Below are 15615 nucleotides of genomic sequence, written 5' to 3'. Positions count from 1 at the left end.
CATGGACGGGCTGTTTTTGTGCCAAGGAGAAGTCACACACACCCTGTGCACGGGAGGGAGAGATGTGAGAGAGGGATGTTTGTGGGACAGAAAAGAAAATCAAAGATGAAACGGATGCTGTCACTGAATCTCTTTGCGTCTTGGCGTCCCGTCCTTCGGCTGCACTGACGGGGAAAATAACAAAATGACACGGGCGGAAGCAAATCTCCGGAGTGTGTGTCCATCACATTGCTTCTCGCTTCACCAGCCGACGGGGAGTCAGTGCAGCGGAGAGGAGACGGAGCCACTACGTCTGGGTTTGTTTGTGTTTTTGGTTTGGAGGGGAGAGGAGACGATGTTCTCAAAGTGTGCAAAAATACCCGTCGGACCCCCGGACGACTCGGCCTTTCATTTTCTACCTCTGACCTTAATCAGCAATATAATTTCCTCTTTTTAATCCTACCTATTTTCATCTGCGCTTTGAGTTTCACTTGTTTTAATATATATCTATATTTCTTTTCTGGCTTTTTTTTTCTTCTCTCTTTTCTTACTTTACAAAACAAGAGACAGAATGATGGACAGCTGACAATATATATAATTATTTTTGTCTTCATATTCGCAGCAGGTTTCTGGTAACCTGGAGATGACTTATTTGTTCATTGTAAACAAACAGGTTTATCAGCCACTGGCGTTTGTTCCCCCTCTTATTTTCTACTTCTCCAAGTGCACTCCTCTATTTCCCGCCCTCCTTCCCTCCGTCGCTCCTCTTTGCCTCATTGCAGGAGGGCCCTGATTTGTTTGGAGGTGCTGTCATCGTTTAGATGCCGTGTCGTATACCTGAAGAGGAAGAAGACCAGGAGAGAGGGACCTGTTGAAATGGCATCGGACAGCAATTGCATATGTTGTGTAACGTGTCTTTCTCTATCGCACACACACACACACACACACAGACACACCTCAGTGCGTTCAGAAGTCCCTCCACACTGTTGGACGGTTGCTCTTTCAGCACCTTGATGCAGCCCTTCATCTGTTGAGCACAAAGACGACACACTGTGTGTGAGAAAGGTCAGACCCCTTATTTCACCCCCCTTCACTGATACTGACACACACACACACACACACACACACACACACACACACACACACACACACACACACACACATACACACTCAGAACACGCAATATAAACCATGTAATTGTTTACACCATGGAGGTTTTAATGCAGAATCGGTGAACGGTAAAAATATTGCCATGAAACTGAAAATGTTTTTTTGATTTCAATGTATATTTTTTATTTATTTAGCTCTGTATCGATTTGCTATTTTTAAAGGCTTTCGGGTCACCAAAGCTGTCTATTTATTTGTCGATATCTTACTATCTTCTGTCTTCTAATGTCTCTGTATTAATGATTATTTTATTCTTTCTCATTTTTGACATTATAACTGTTACACTGCTGTGACAAAGGAATTTCCCGTATGGGGATCAATAAAGTTTATCTTATCTGAAATCAACATTGGAACTGTATCATTTGGAGCCGATCCATTGAAGAGTAATGCATTACCTGTGACTTATTGCTGGTTTTATTATGTCACAATTTATTGGACTTGGCAACTCGAAAATGAAAATAAAGTTGCGATTTGCATATAATATTGGTGTGTGTGTGTGTGTGTGTGTGTGTGTGTGTGTGTGTGTGTGTGTGTGTGTGTGTGTGTGTGTGTGTGTGTATATGAATAAAATCTGGGCAGAGTGATTAATCAGCCGTTAATCCTCAAAGATCAAATTGATTATTTACAATATTCAATATTGGTTGAATCAGAATCCCGATAAGGGAGTAATTTAATATGACGCTGCAGCTGATGTTAACCAGGAACCATGTTGTATTATTATCATTATCATTGTAATATCATTTCAAATTTTATGCAGCATCAAGTCAACAAAGTCATTATCCCGTCGAAAGAAGGGGTGAATTTAGAAATTGACAGCAGTGGAAAAAGTCACATTCGGAGAAATTGAACCCAATAAATGAAAGTCTTACTTCACTTTTTATTAAAATATTCAACGTTCTGACATTGAATAGATTCAATCTGAAGCTTTCCAAGGCGGCCGAGCGCTCGAGGTTTTTCATGGAAAACACGAAGGGCCACATAAACCATCAGGATGTGACAAATGTGTGTATTTGTGATCCTCACATCGATTTTGGACGTCTTGGCAAAAGCCCCGACCGGGTGGACGTGGTCGTAGAGGATGATGACGCCCACCATCACCCTCATGCAGAATAGCATCGTGTCTGTGTTGGTGAATCGACAGCGGTACTCCCTGGGAACGAGAGAGAGGGTTGGGTTTTTAAAGGGAAAAAAAATGACCATAAAGACGTCAATTTGTTAATAATTTGTCAAAAAAAATTGTTTGATGAAAAAATTAATTTTAGAAAAAAAATTGGGGGAGGGGGGGGTTTGTTTTTTGGAAAAAAAATAAAAAGATTGGAAAGAATTCTTCGAGTCCAGCTTTAATTTTGCCGGAGCCTCTTTTTGTGGTACTGTGGCACTGAAAGGACGGCTTCATTTTAATCCCGTCCTTTAGACCTTCTGGAGGATGGAGAGGAGCGCGGGAAGAAACTCACGGAGTCTCCAGCATGACACGGCAGACGCAGGCCATGGTGCTCAGGCAGTCTGTGGTGTCCTCGATGGGCAGGGTCTTATTCTGGAGGATGAGTGGGGGACACATGGACACACATTTAAAGATGCCGGATAAAAAGATTGACCTCGAGGTAGAGAAGCTCACAAACACGCTGGGCGGACGGTTACGTAAGAATGTCGTGATGGTAGATACAACCCAATCCCCCCCCCCATAAATGATCAGGAGCGGATGTGTAAAATCTGAAAACAGAATGCAGCGATTCGCAACATCGGCTGCACATCTTTGGATCTGACAGCGACGGCTGAGGAGCTCCTCCTGGAAACACTGACAGACGCTTAGTTTGATTGGCGGCAGCCGTGCAAGATGACCGAGCGTAAGGGATTCACCCCATTTGCCAGGACCAGCCTCAAAGACTGCAGGATGATTTCCCTCCACGTGGAATGGGACGGACTTTATAATCTTATCCAAAGACGCAGCAAAATGCATGAATGAGTGCGGCCGAGGGACAAGAGTCAACAGGGGAAGCAAGCCAAAGCCCGGTTGCTCAAAGAAGAAGCTGGCGATGCTTCTGAGGCTGAGACAACGCCGCTGAAGGCGCTGGAAAAAACATGGGACAAACTGTAAATCAAAGAATCCGAGCGGTCGGGACGAATGGGACGACGCAGATTTTTACATGCTTGCCGTAAGAAGAGCGGAGGTAAACTAAATTTTTTCATAAAGGGACAATGTGTTCAGCGATAAAATATAGGTTTGAGCTTTTGTGCAAATCGTTGCATTCTGGTTTTGTGACGTATTAGACCTCGTCCTGGCTGGAACAAGGAGGTTGATCAGGAGAAATGAAAACAATCCGGAGGTGTTTCTTTAGACTCGTCCGTGTTGTTTGAGACATGTATCTACCTCTAAAACTACTGCACCTTTTCAGATGGATATCTGACCTCATCCTTCACCTCCGTTTGAGTCATTTTACTGTAGACAGATTTTCATATAGTGTTATTTTGGCAAACAACGCAAGGTTTCACAAAGCTGCTTCAGACGCCAGGCTGTCAGGATGCTCAACTCCCTCCCCGCTCTCCCACTCCCTCCCCTCCACTCCACGCCAAGATGTTGAACTCCCTCTCCCTTTATTCTTCATTCATTCTCTACTGGACTCTGACAGTATATTGCAATATTGCCGCTTTTTTTTTTTGCACTACTGCGACTTTGCGCTGTCGCAGAGCAAACAATCATGCTGTTTTTGCACCATATACCAGCGGTCTCAAACCTTTTTTGCAGCACGGATCAGTTTAATGTCAGTAATGTCAGACAATATTTTCGAGGACCGCCCTTTAAGGTGCGGTGGATAAATCCATATTAATATATGAATTTCCCCGCTTTTTTCTTTCAAAATGACAAAAGGCTTGTTTTTAATGGAGAGTGCTTGGTCTCCAAGTGGCAGAGCATGTTTTGAAGGCTTCGTCGCCTCATTGGAGAGCCGCTCGCTGCATATGATGCACAGCGTGCTCGGTGTGTGGGAATCACCTGTCGCCATAAATCCATATTTTAAGTAGGTTTCCTGGTATTGTCTGTTAAATGCAGCTTTCTTTTTCTTAGTGGTCATAGGCTCTTCTGTCTCCTCGGGCCTTTTCCTCTTTGCAAAGAAACCTTCCAAAGTCGTCTGTTCTTTACTCATTTTGCTAGCTTGTGGGTTTAACATTAACGCATGTAACTTAGAGAATTCAGCCATTTTTCAAAATAAAAAAATTATTCAGACCCGGATAATAAATAAATAGGACATAATGTAAGCTATTCATTCTTTCTGTGCGGCCCGGTGACAAATGACCCATGGATCGGTCAGGAGCCGCTGCCATATAACATTATGGTACTACCATTTACTGACCCTTTGCACTAAACTGTGCAAAGAAAATGAAACAAAACCAACCCTCTGCTGCTGCTCTCCCATGCCGTCATTTTTTCACATTCCAAACAGTTTGTATCTGAGTGAACTTTATATTTAAAAACTTCCAGTTTAATGTAACAACGCACTTTATCATGTTGTTAATGTCAATTCACCGTGGGAACGGGAGAAACGTCCTCTCCGTTCCTCTGTATGTCCGGTATGTGCTGAGAAATCGACAAAAAAAGTTGACCTTGACGGGAGAAATGTACCTCGGAGACAAACTTGGTGGTGGCGTTGCTCAGAGTCTTCAGCATGGGCGTCGCCTCGGCGTAGAACAAGGACATCCGGTTGGCCATCTCGTTGTTCACCTCGTTTTCCGCCTCCAGCTGTGTGAGCAGATACCAGTTCCGGTTGTGCTTTCGATCGCTCGCTTGAAACCGGACGGCTCGGGATAGACGCAAAAACTCGCGGATGAGGCGAAGTCGGCCCCAGCGGCAGATTGCGCTCCTCAAAAGGCGTATGAAATATTAACTGGACATCTTTGTGCCGTTAACACCTGCGCTTCGGTCATCAATGATTCAAGACGGAAAGTGAAGTGGGCGCGTTTGATCATCGCGTGTTCTGGTCTCCGAGGCCTCACCTGCTGGTTGTTCAGCCTGTTCCTGCTAATGGTCCTCCTGTAGTAGCTGAAGTCGTTCTGAATGGCTGGATTTGTCATCTGTCGGGGGGCGAGGAAAGGTTTAAGTGTATTTTTCATTTGAAGCATATCTGTTCATTCGCTTCGTGACGCTTCTCACCTTTAGTTCATCGAAGCTGAGCGTGAAGTGAAGGATCTCGGCAAACTGTTTGGCCAGAGCCTGTTCTCGCTCCAGATGCTGCATGGGAGCGTATGGCGGGCTCGTGAGCGCCTCCAGCAGGCTGCGCAGGGCGTTTTCTGCAAAAGCATGAGGCGACAGATCGTTGAAAGGTGTGGCTGACAATCTGCCCGCCTCCAACCGCCATTATCTTTCACGCTTGAAAAATCACTTTTGGTAGTACTTGCACCGTATACCGTTATGGTACGACCCGCTGACCTTTGCGTGAAACCGTACACGAAAAAAACCCTCTGCTTTGACTCTTTTCGTGCCATCAACTATTAGTCTGTGTCTTCGTGCACTTTATACTTCATACTTCATTGTTTAATGTTCACTGTTGAATGTAATGGTGCATTTACTGCTAATTTACACTCTTATTATTTTACACTCTTATTTATTTTCCTGTTATTTTCATTTCACTGCGGAGAAATTGACAATAAAGCTGACTTTATTGTCAATTTTTTTTTTGTGCATTCGTTGAAATGATTCCTTGCAGATTTGAGGTAATGTTTATGATTAGACAGCTCATTTTTTTACATGTTCAAGGGGGAGACTCTGTATGAACTGAACTTTTGACCTTTTCAAAATTCCTTTTTTTGGGGGAAAAAAAAGAAATCTATTTTTATTTCCACATGCATTAGCAATTGCTGCTGCGGGACTTGCTGAGACTGGAGCGGTCCCCAGAGACAGCGCAGTCCGAGCAGTATCACTGACCAAACACGTCCCCTGCATCACACGGGCTATTTTGGCTCGTTGCCTTTTGACAAATGAGCCGCCGGTGCCGGCCGGGCCTCCGAGGCTGCGCGGTGCTTCAGGAGCCCGGTCCCCGGAGGCCCCGTCCCTTCCCCTGCATGAAAAATGCAGGAGGTTTTCTATAAATACAGCTGTGAAGTCTTTCATCTAAAGGGCCCGGGCTGGGGCTTCGCACTCGCCCTCATGCTGTTCGCTCGGAGCTCCCTGTCCTTCCTCCCGAGGGACACCGGTGGACCTGATAGAGACGCTGCAGCTGTTTACCGTAACCTCTAATCAACCCCCCCGATCCGGAGGGGCAGTCGATGAAACGACCCCGGAGAAGATAAACTGAAAGGAGCTTCACCCGCTGCCGGCCTGTCAGAGGACAGAACATAGAATCCCTTGTCCCGCAGAGACGCATTAGCATTTGTTATTACAATGTTCTCTTTTACACTGTAAACTGAGAACACAATGTCCGCAACACTGAAGTATTATTGGCCGGCACAGCAGAGGCGGTTTGCTTTCCCTCTCCCTTGCTTTGTCTTCCTGACCGCCTCCCGATACCGGAAGACCAAGTACCGCCGTTTCTATAGCAACGGCTGCCTGGCTGCAGGGTCGGGATGCTGCAGAGATGACTGTGAGGACATTGCAATGCTTGTGTGTGTGTGTGTGTGTGTGTGTGTGTGTGTTCCTATGTTACGTTGTCCTGTTTGGGGACAGAACAATTGTCCTTCTGACACAAACTCTCAAAACCTAAGATCTGAGTCTGAAGGTTTCTTCTTCTATTGTCCTCAAAGGTGCTTTGAGAAGCCCCGGCACCGCCGTAACGCCCAGGTGCAACAGCCCTGTAAGACCTTTTGCTTTTCCTTTTTCGTCCTTTCTAATTTCACTATGAACAAATTTGCTCAGTGCCCCCCCCGGCAAACTAAAGAGCAATTTAACTTGGCAGACATTCGCACATCACAAATCTCCCTATTTGCTGTAGCAAGATAGTTTCGGTCTCCGTTTTCTTGTATTCGACGCAAATCCTCAGGGAATGTTCCTGCGCCCTCTCACTATATCTGATCGTCGGCCTTTATTTTCCAATATGGATGTGTTTCCAGGGCGATTAAGCAATAATTATTTGCTTAGTTAATTTGAAAATAAGAAAATAGAAATAAGAGTTTGTTACCGGATAGCAGTAAATGCACAATATTTAGTTTTCCACAGGAGCCCGGTCTTCATCTCACCAAGTCGGAGGGAAAACTCGTAGAACCGCTTCAGTTTGGCCACCAGGGGGCAGACTGCGTTCCAAGCCTTCTCCTGCAGAGCGAGGTCACCTGGGTTCTGGATGGCCTGCAGGTCAGGCAGATGCACAGATGTTACCGTCTAAAAATTCTATGGCTGCCCCTCCTCACAGTGCTTTTTCAATTTGCTTTTGGAGTTTTACTTCATTTCATCTCGGGAAACGCCGAAGCGGGAGCGGAGAAGAAATTCAGGTTTATTTAGTCCCGGAGAATCATTTTCAATTCACAATGACAATATTGAAATCTTAGTCACTGTAGTTACTACTAATTGGAATCATGGAAGTCATCTCAAAGATCTCAGATTGTGAGCTTGTTCAAACCAATACAGGTTTACAAAAATCAATATTGTATAAGTTTAATACTTCCTTGAACTAAACTTCAGTGGTTCTGAATCATTGGGTGAAACTCTCCATTCAGTAAATCCCATCCTCCATCTATTCTGATTTTCTCATCTTTCAACTATCAGTTTTAATAAGCAATTTAAAATATTATTTTGAGGAATCTTGACATCTCTCAGCAGCGCTCCTCTGCCTGCATTCACAAACTTCAGGTCCTTGTGTGGATGGTTTGTTGGCAAAGACCTAGGGTGAGAGTTTACCATCCACAGCCCGACCTTTTTATTTTGAAAATCCCTTCAACATAGGTTCTTACAATTGAGTGTATCTAGAAACAAGACAGCCCTGCTCATTCAATGAGCCCACCTTCTCGCTCTTTCCTGACGATTACATCTTTGTTTCAGGAGGAGGTTGGTTTGCTGTGGCGACCCCTGATCAATGGTCCTTTCAGAGCTGTCATGTTTCAAACACTGCACGGAAATATAAATCTAGCAATCACCAGTCTGTAGAGAAGTGGGAGACTGAATGCCTGCTCTTAATAAAGCTTTGACATCCTGAAGGTTAGGGATGAGTGTACAGAAGCCTTTCAGCTCTATTTGGTCTGCAGAAACCACCGCTTGGCAGAAAATGGCCGAATCAATCTGCAGGCGACCGTCCAGAAGTGTGGAGACACATTTCTGTATTTGGTGGCCACCGGCGGCACGCCAAAGGTCAGAACTTCACCCCGGTCGGTTTTTCGTGTTAGGTGCACGCATCCCGCTCACTTCTCGAATCTCCTGCCCTGCGCCGTTGTAGGACTGCAGCTCGGCCAGAATCCCGTGAGCCTCCTCCAGCACGGCGCTGACCTGGTTCCATACGGCCGTCTCAGCCTCCGTGGGCTGGGCGTCTGCGAGGAGGACAGGAGGAGAGCGGTGAAGATATAGATAGAGGGAGGAAATAGAGGAGAATGAGAGGGGGGAGCAGTAGATTTGGGTTGAGGAAGTGGTTTCTGAGGGGCAGAAGTGCAGAGCAGGAGGATTCATAGAACCATGAAACTAGCAGTAACAAAAACGGGGAATGGAGAATAAAGTAGCATTTCATAGTTGTTAATAAAGCAAAGTTGTTATCAGAACGCATCCAGGGTCCAAGTCTGACCGGTTAATTTGAGATCATCGCGTGATCTTCAGAAACCCGTGAACCGCTCTGTCACACACACTCGTGGGGTTTGCGTGGAACCCACCTGAGACTGGAATCAGGTTCACTTCAGAAAATCACTTGGGAGGAGGGAATATAGTTGCGTCATAATTTGAATAATTTTTTTTTCTGTAAAAAAAAAGTTTTAAAAAGTCCACACATCAAGAGGCAAAGCAATGCAAAGAGAATTTATTTCATCATAACGTTTCAAGCCACATTGACTCTTTTTCAGATGCTAAAACAAGCTTTTTTTTTTCTCAAGCTTTCTTTTTTTTTCTCGTCTATGTTTTAGTCGTATTGTTGTGGGTATATGATGTTTGTCATTTTTGACACTTTCGTCCTTACTTCCTGTGTTCTCTTAGTTTCTTTGTGCTTTCATAATAACAATAATAATTCTACGAATGCATTTTCTGTTGAGATTTTGTGTCAGAAATGCTTATATAAACAAAGGGGGTCTCAATTTTATTCCCTCACTCTCAGTCAGCGTAGCTTCGGGGAAACTCTGCTCTGCTCTGACTCCAAACGTGCACAGCAGGGAGCTGTGTGAAGTGCATGTGGGGGACAATTCTCCGGAGTCACATCCAGTTTTCCTCTCTTCCTGCATGGGAGTGTGACTCAGGTAGCGCGTGTAGCGCTGCTGATTGTTTTTACTCCCCGAAGCGCTGCCTCTCCTGCAGGGAGATGCTAATATTTGCTAACGATACCTTCTTGTATTTCTGTCCCAATGAAGGCCCGTCTGAGCCGCCGACATGTTTTGTTTATCGTGATAATTGCGTGAGAGCATCGTCCTAAAAGCGGCATGGCGTTTTGAGCAATGTCGTTAGTTTTCCTAAGCAGGGATGATACGGGCCCGTTTGAATTACGGGCGCTGTTTCAATTGCACTCATGAGTACAGCTGCCGTAAAGACTTAATTTCAACTAATATTTTAGTAAAAATTTAATTTCTCGAAATATAACCACAAAGTTTAAGGGGGCCGTTTAAGGGGGATTGGATCGACTTGTTTGAATTGAAGTTAAAATTAAAATAAATTGTCGTCAATGCAGCCGAGAGGGTAATTTTCAGGTTTCAAAAATAATTGTGAAGCAGAAAGCCAGTATTGGCTATTTGTCATTAACTTTAAAACTTTCGGTGATTGCAAGGCAATTTTCCTGCCATGATTTGGGGCCGATTGTTCTTGGGATTTACGACACTCCCGGGTAATATGTAGTAAATTAATTAAAGCGCTGTTGTCACATTTACGTTTTTTAATTTGCAAAGCGGTAACACGGTTACCAGCCTGAGTTGACGAAGACATTTTCATGGCATTTAGAAAGTGGCTCTGGCCGAATAAACCACTTCTGCATGAAAGTACTGTTTCCGCCCCCTCCAATGCTTACTTTCATTTTGTAAGGAAATGTAGCAAATGAAGACGATTTTATACTTTTAGAGTGTGGAAAGTTTGGAGGACTTCTATTTTTTATTTTTTTTTTTAGCCATCAAATTTGTCCCTCCAAAGGGTTTCCTGTAAAACAATTAGCCTTCAGCCGTCAAAGGGAAGTCTGAGCTGTGTGACAGAGGCGGCAAGAGTCTCTGGGTTGAGAAGGAGAGCTCGCAGATGGCAGGAGGAGGGGGGGATGTCTAATACCGCCATGCCTCAGCCTGACTCATTCCACTTCCGTCTGAAGTGAACTAAATCACAGGCATGATGGATGAAAAGGAAATTCGAGCTATTTGACAGCTGACTTCTCTCATCAGCAGTGAGCTCTCCCACAGTCGTAGGCAGTAAAGGCGGGGGGGAAGGGGGATGCTTGCATAAAGGAAGAAAATCTCAGGTTACGCTGCAAAATAAGCCCACCTTAACAGTTTATTCAATTTGTTTTTAAAATCTTCACCGGGAATGCCCTCCTCCGACCACTTCTGGAGGGAACTTAGCCTTCATCCTTCTCAAAGACAAGAAGAAAGACATGCTTTTTCTTTGTGGTGCAAAAGCGGGCTATGTAGCTTAGCACGACGAATAACATGGAAGTGCGGCCGTGTCTGAACACATCAGTTAAGGTGGAGCTCGGCACCGGTGCCCCTCGATCCTCCATCGGAGGAGCGTTTGCGTTAACGCACTGACCTCTTTAGGACTTATAATCAGAGCGCTGTAACTTATTGCAAATCAAAACCCCGACGCATGTTTCTGGGGACTCCCCGGGTCTCCCCTCTGCTGTCCGGCACTGCGTGGAAGCTCAAACTGCCCGGCTGTTTTGTAAAAGAAACGATCTAAACCACTGGTTTGATCTGAAAACTACCTGTCGTGCAGTATTGCACGATTATCCTTTCCTGACCCGATGAGTGGCCGTTCCTGACCCGCCGAGAATAATTTGATCGCTTTCGTGGGCTAAACTGGACTCGTAACCCTCTTCTGCTTGCTGAAGAGAAAGCCATCTTTCTTCTGTACTGAGGGGATCACGGCAACTTCTGATAGTTTGTTCCTTTGAAAGAATTGTGAAGGAGAAGGATGCCGCTTATTCAATTTCTGTCTCAATGAATTGGGTGAAGCCTTGAGGCGGCGAAGCCTCGCTTTTCATTTAGATTCCAGTAGAAGTAGGCTTGGGTGTCTGCAAAGATTTTTTTTTCTTTTTTTTTTTTTTGGCTCGATGACTTGTTAAGATGGACATTTTCACAGAGCGAAGTTTAATATTCACTGACAGAGAAAGGAGGGGGGGGTTGGTTTATGCTAGTCAGCCTGCTCCACAGTCCCTATTATTGATCTCCCTCACACACCTTCTATTCGGTGCAACACACACACACGCACACACAATAGAGGATGAGGAGATGAAGCGGAAGGATGCTGATAGACTTCCTGTGAGCAGCCGTCCTCCCCAGAACACTCGCCCGTGCAGGACTAGCATTCAGCCGCGTCCTCTGAAATTTGGAGTCCGAATGAGACGCCATACCAGCGAATGAGACTTTAGGAAGGAGCCCGATGCAAAGGCGGCGGAGTGCGACTGGGTAGGAGAGCGGCGAAGAGTGAGATGGACGGCCACATTCGATGAATGAGGGACAGAAAATAAAAGCAAAGGCAACAGAGAGAACGTAAAGAAATCAAAACAATAAGAAGCGGATGGTCTCACGTTCAAAGTCAAGGAAAACTATTGGGCCATGCTCAAGTTCGGCGCAAGCCAGCACTTTCAGGAGGTTTCCCATGAGCCCCCTGGAACAGAGAGAGGGGAGAAATCTGTGGGTGATGAGGGGACGGGTGCTGGGGGTTGTGCACATGTTTGTGTGCGCGTGCCGGTGCGTGCGTTTGTGCGCGAGGGTGCCAGGGTGCGGGGCCGGATGACCGTTGTGGGGATGGCATGGTGGATGCACGTCCTGGGTGAAGCATGGCAACATGGACACAGAGCTTCTTTAATCCCACTCGCGCTCCCACGAAAGCAGACTTTGACTAGCGCACGTGCTGATCGCTGCAGTTTCTTGGTCCAAAAATGTGAATGTTGAGCAAGAGGGGGATGTAAAGGGCAGAGTTCTAGGTAGCAATATAACATTTATAGCCTTCTATGGTGTATCACAGAAAGAATTTGATATACTATGTAAATGATCAATAAACATCCTGCTATATCGAGAAATTCCCAGTGGGTGATTTGCAAATTATCTGCAAAGTTTCAGAATTCTAGCGGACTGTCAGAATGCCATTCACCCACAGTTGTTATTTGAGAAGTAATTTAAAGGACTGTTAGTAAACAAAAAAGGGACGATCAACTTAATAATAAAACCTCATGAAATGAAAATGTTAATGAGGGAAAAAATGTTAAAATGTAAAATGTTAACTTATTATATAAAATCTTATCATAATAGAATTTGTTTTAAATTGTATTTTTTCTCTTTACATATTAGTCAAAGTACAATATTAATCATTTTGCCGAGGTCCTTCATGTGTGTGTGGTGATTTTATTTATGCCTTATGTTAGTTCATTTTCTTGTTTATGAATTAAATTGTTCGTATCGCGCAGTCGGCAATCTGTCAGATTATTGCGTTTCCTTGTGAAGTTCTCAGCAGACAGTATCTCTCTTGCTGTGCGCTTTTTTTTTTCTTTCTTTTTTTTTTAACATCTGATCTTTGTTCGATGAGCTGCAGCTAAATTATGAGCTAGTAATTCAGGTTAGCCGCTTGTGAGGCGGGGGGACCAAAAATGCTCAGAGTGGGACTAGAGAGCGTGTGATAATGACAAACCACACCCGCAGCATTCCACCGCACCATCAGCAGCACACAACCAGACAGGACTCCAGTGGCCCCTGCCCAGCAGCCCCCACCAAACACCTTTGCTCCACACACACACACACACACACACACACACACAAAAACACACACGTGGACGTGCGGCCACATTCCACGCACACGGACATGTGCACACACCCCGGTGCTCACTTACTTTCAAAGTCCAGGAAAAAATGAGGACAGTTCTCTAAATCCTTGCCAAGGACCTTAATGAGGTTCCCCATGGCTGGCGACCTGGACAGGAGGAAACAACAAAATGCATACAGTGCACAGAACCTGGCATCCGGGAGGAAAACACAACATACAGCAGGTCGCAAGTGTCTTTTTTTTTTTTTAACCCATCCACACCCGCGTAATGATCTCCTCCCTTTCTTCATCTATCTGGCCGTCAGAGCGTAACCTCCCGAGCAGAGTCAGAGCTTCCACTCGTAAATGACACCGAACCCAGTTTTGGTGCAGTACTCATCTGGCTGTATTTGATTAGAGAGTCCAGTAGTGAATCGTTTAGCTCTCTCATTTGGAGTCACAGGAGCTGAGCCCTGCTTTTAATCCATTTACATTACTATAGTAACCTAATAAGAATGCTCGTCCTCCTGCTAATGCTCTTTGTATACATCGGTCTATAGATACTTTATCGAAAACTCTCCATGTTTCATATGCGAGAGTCAGATGCCATGAAAGCTGTAATGCGAGTCTCATTTGATTATGTCGTCGGACAGGCGGAACGCAGGTTTGCACGTTCATCAGTTCACGTGTCGCACTAACAAGCCAGGTTTATCAACGCGTGTCAAATGTTTCATTTGTCATCAGGTGGGGCTGGTGCACTTCAGCTGTGTAAAATCCACTGTTCCGAACCTTAAAAGTATTTATTGTTTTGTCATTACTCCTTTTGGTTTATTTGTATCCGCGTGTTTGAGGGGAAGTGAAAGCAATGACTGATGGGTAGGACTGTGTGTGTTTTTTTTTTTTTTTTTTGTTTTGTGAGTACAATTTGTTCATTTATGTCAGCAGAAGTTAAGTGTCTCAACAGTTTGAGTCCTGAAAAATTGAAGAATTCTTCAAGTATTTTAGTTTCATTGACATTCTGATGTAGAATTAAGAAAATGAACCCCTGAAATGTTTCCCCACTGCAGCATGCTCTCTTTGGTTTTGTTTATTTTGACACATTAGAAACCCATTTGTGGCAAGTGGCTACTTAGCATGAATATTCAGCTGTGTGTGTGTGTGTGTGTGTGTGTGTGTGTGTGTCTTACAGACCAAATCAAGATGTTCCTGGTCTGATGAGTATGGATAGCACCAGGTTACACAACCGATAGCACTTCAAATATAGCTAAAAATTGTCAACTCCAGTGTTTTATCCCAGAACTATTCAGGACAGCCACGATTACGGGTGGTGCCATTTATAAACTAGTTGCTTTTAGTTTTTTGTTCAGTTTGCTATTTCTTCCCCGTCATCTTGTGTTCCAGTAATCCTCCTATGAGCGTCTCACCTCCCAAAAGCCTGCAGGGAAAAAGTCCGGCTAAAAGTCCCTCAATGCATGTGTCGTGTTTTGTTCGAATATTAACGTCTGAGAGTATCGTCCCTGTCAAATAAACAAATTACTGTTGAATGACAAATATCCAATGTGAGGTGGAGTGCTTATTTTTACCCTTTGCAGATGAATGCTGCACGTAAACCATCCTGCATATCCGTGGGTGCCTTGACGTATTCCGTTAATAGCCAAAGGGATTAAATAAACTGCCTATTCAGGAAATAATCCCACACACATCTCCATTTATCACTTCATTTACAAGATAGACCAGATGCAATGGGGCGAGGATGAGCTTGAAAGCTTAACCTATTGACCCACCAGCCAGACTGGCAGCTTCTCTACACATGAGGTGAAGCCAGTGATAGGAGGCTGCTTCTGATTCCATGATTTGCATTTAAGTCCTACAATAAATAAATTAAAAATACAAGTATAGCTAAAGTTAAACATCCGCAGTGCAAATGTGAAAGCTCTCCTCTTTCCGTGGCTGGAGGCAGCAGAGGATGTACGCCACTGTTTCACTTCCCTCCGCCACAGCCTGCTTTTATACGCTATGCTAGCACGCAGCTAAGGCCTATCAATTTCCCCTATGAACAGAATTTATAGCTAGCATTAGCATGTTTATGCAATGCCACCATCCTGTGAAAAAAAAAAAAAAGGCAACAGAAGAAGCCGGGCCTTTTTCACTGTTACTCAGCAAGAAAGGGTGTTGCAATGCAGCACGGGAGGGCAGCTGGAGGAAGAGGAGGAAGGAGGAATTGAGTTACACCATCTAGTCACCGAGGAAGCTCGCCGACACACCCCATGCAGCAATTTAAGATTCAGGCCACAACAATAATCCTTCCACTGACCGGTACCATCGAGAATGGAAAGGCGAGTGACTGATCGGTATGCTGAGTCACTTGGCGAGCATCGCTACAAAAATGGGTAAAACGCCCGCCCCGAGATACACGCCGGAACCACACTATG

At 44.7% G+C, this 15615-nt stretch overlaps 1 protein-coding gene across 6 annotated transcripts in view; it reads right to left on the bottom strand.

Annotated features, from left to right (window-relative positions):
• Positions 1 to 297: 297 nt before the first annotated feature.
• Positions 298 to 15615, bottom strand: part of fam49al (family with sequence similarity 49 member A, like) — a 31931-nt gene continuing 16613 nt past the window's right edge. For 3 of the 6 annotated variants that reach the window (XM_086171495.1, XM_086171493.1, XM_086171497.1), the window contains exons 3-12: positions 11973 to 12052; positions 8465 to 8586; positions 7309 to 7414; positions 5291 to 5427; positions 5134 to 5211; positions 4763 to 4879; positions 2601 to 2680; positions 2170 to 2296; positions 936 to 1006; positions 298 to 816 (exon numbers count right to left, since the gene is read on the bottom strand). In XM_086171495.1, coding sequence (XP_086027621.1) covers positions 753 to 816; positions 936 to 1006; positions 2170 to 2296; positions 2601 to 2680; positions 4763 to 4879; positions 5134 to 5211; positions 5291 to 5427; positions 7309 to 7414; positions 8465 to 8586; positions 11973 to 12045 — 975 coding nt within the window. In that variant the 5' untranslated portion in view covers positions 12046 to 12052 and the 3' untranslated portion in view covers positions 298 to 752. Of the gene's footprint in view, positions 817 to 935; positions 1007 to 2169; positions 2297 to 2600; positions 2681 to 4762; positions 4880 to 5133; positions 5212 to 5290; positions 5428 to 7308; positions 7415 to 8464; positions 8587 to 11972; positions 12053 to 13271; positions 15562 to 15615 lie in introns of those variants that run through there. The other 3 variants (XM_086171494.1, XM_086171498.1, XM_086171492.1) reach the window with 3 other exon arrangements.

The sequence above is a fragment of the Fistularia commersonii genome, chromosome 24, assembly GCF_037954325.1.
Source record: "Fistularia commersonii isolate RoL2024-O1a breed Wild chromosome 24, RoL_Fcom_v1.0, whole genome shotgun sequence".
In the NCBI taxonomy this organism is placed as follows: Eukaryota; Metazoa; Chordata; class Actinopteri; order Syngnathiformes; family Fistulariidae; genus Fistularia; species Fistularia commersonii.
Note: the sequence above shows the minus strand (reverse complement) of the source record. Positions and strands in the feature narration are given on the sequence as shown.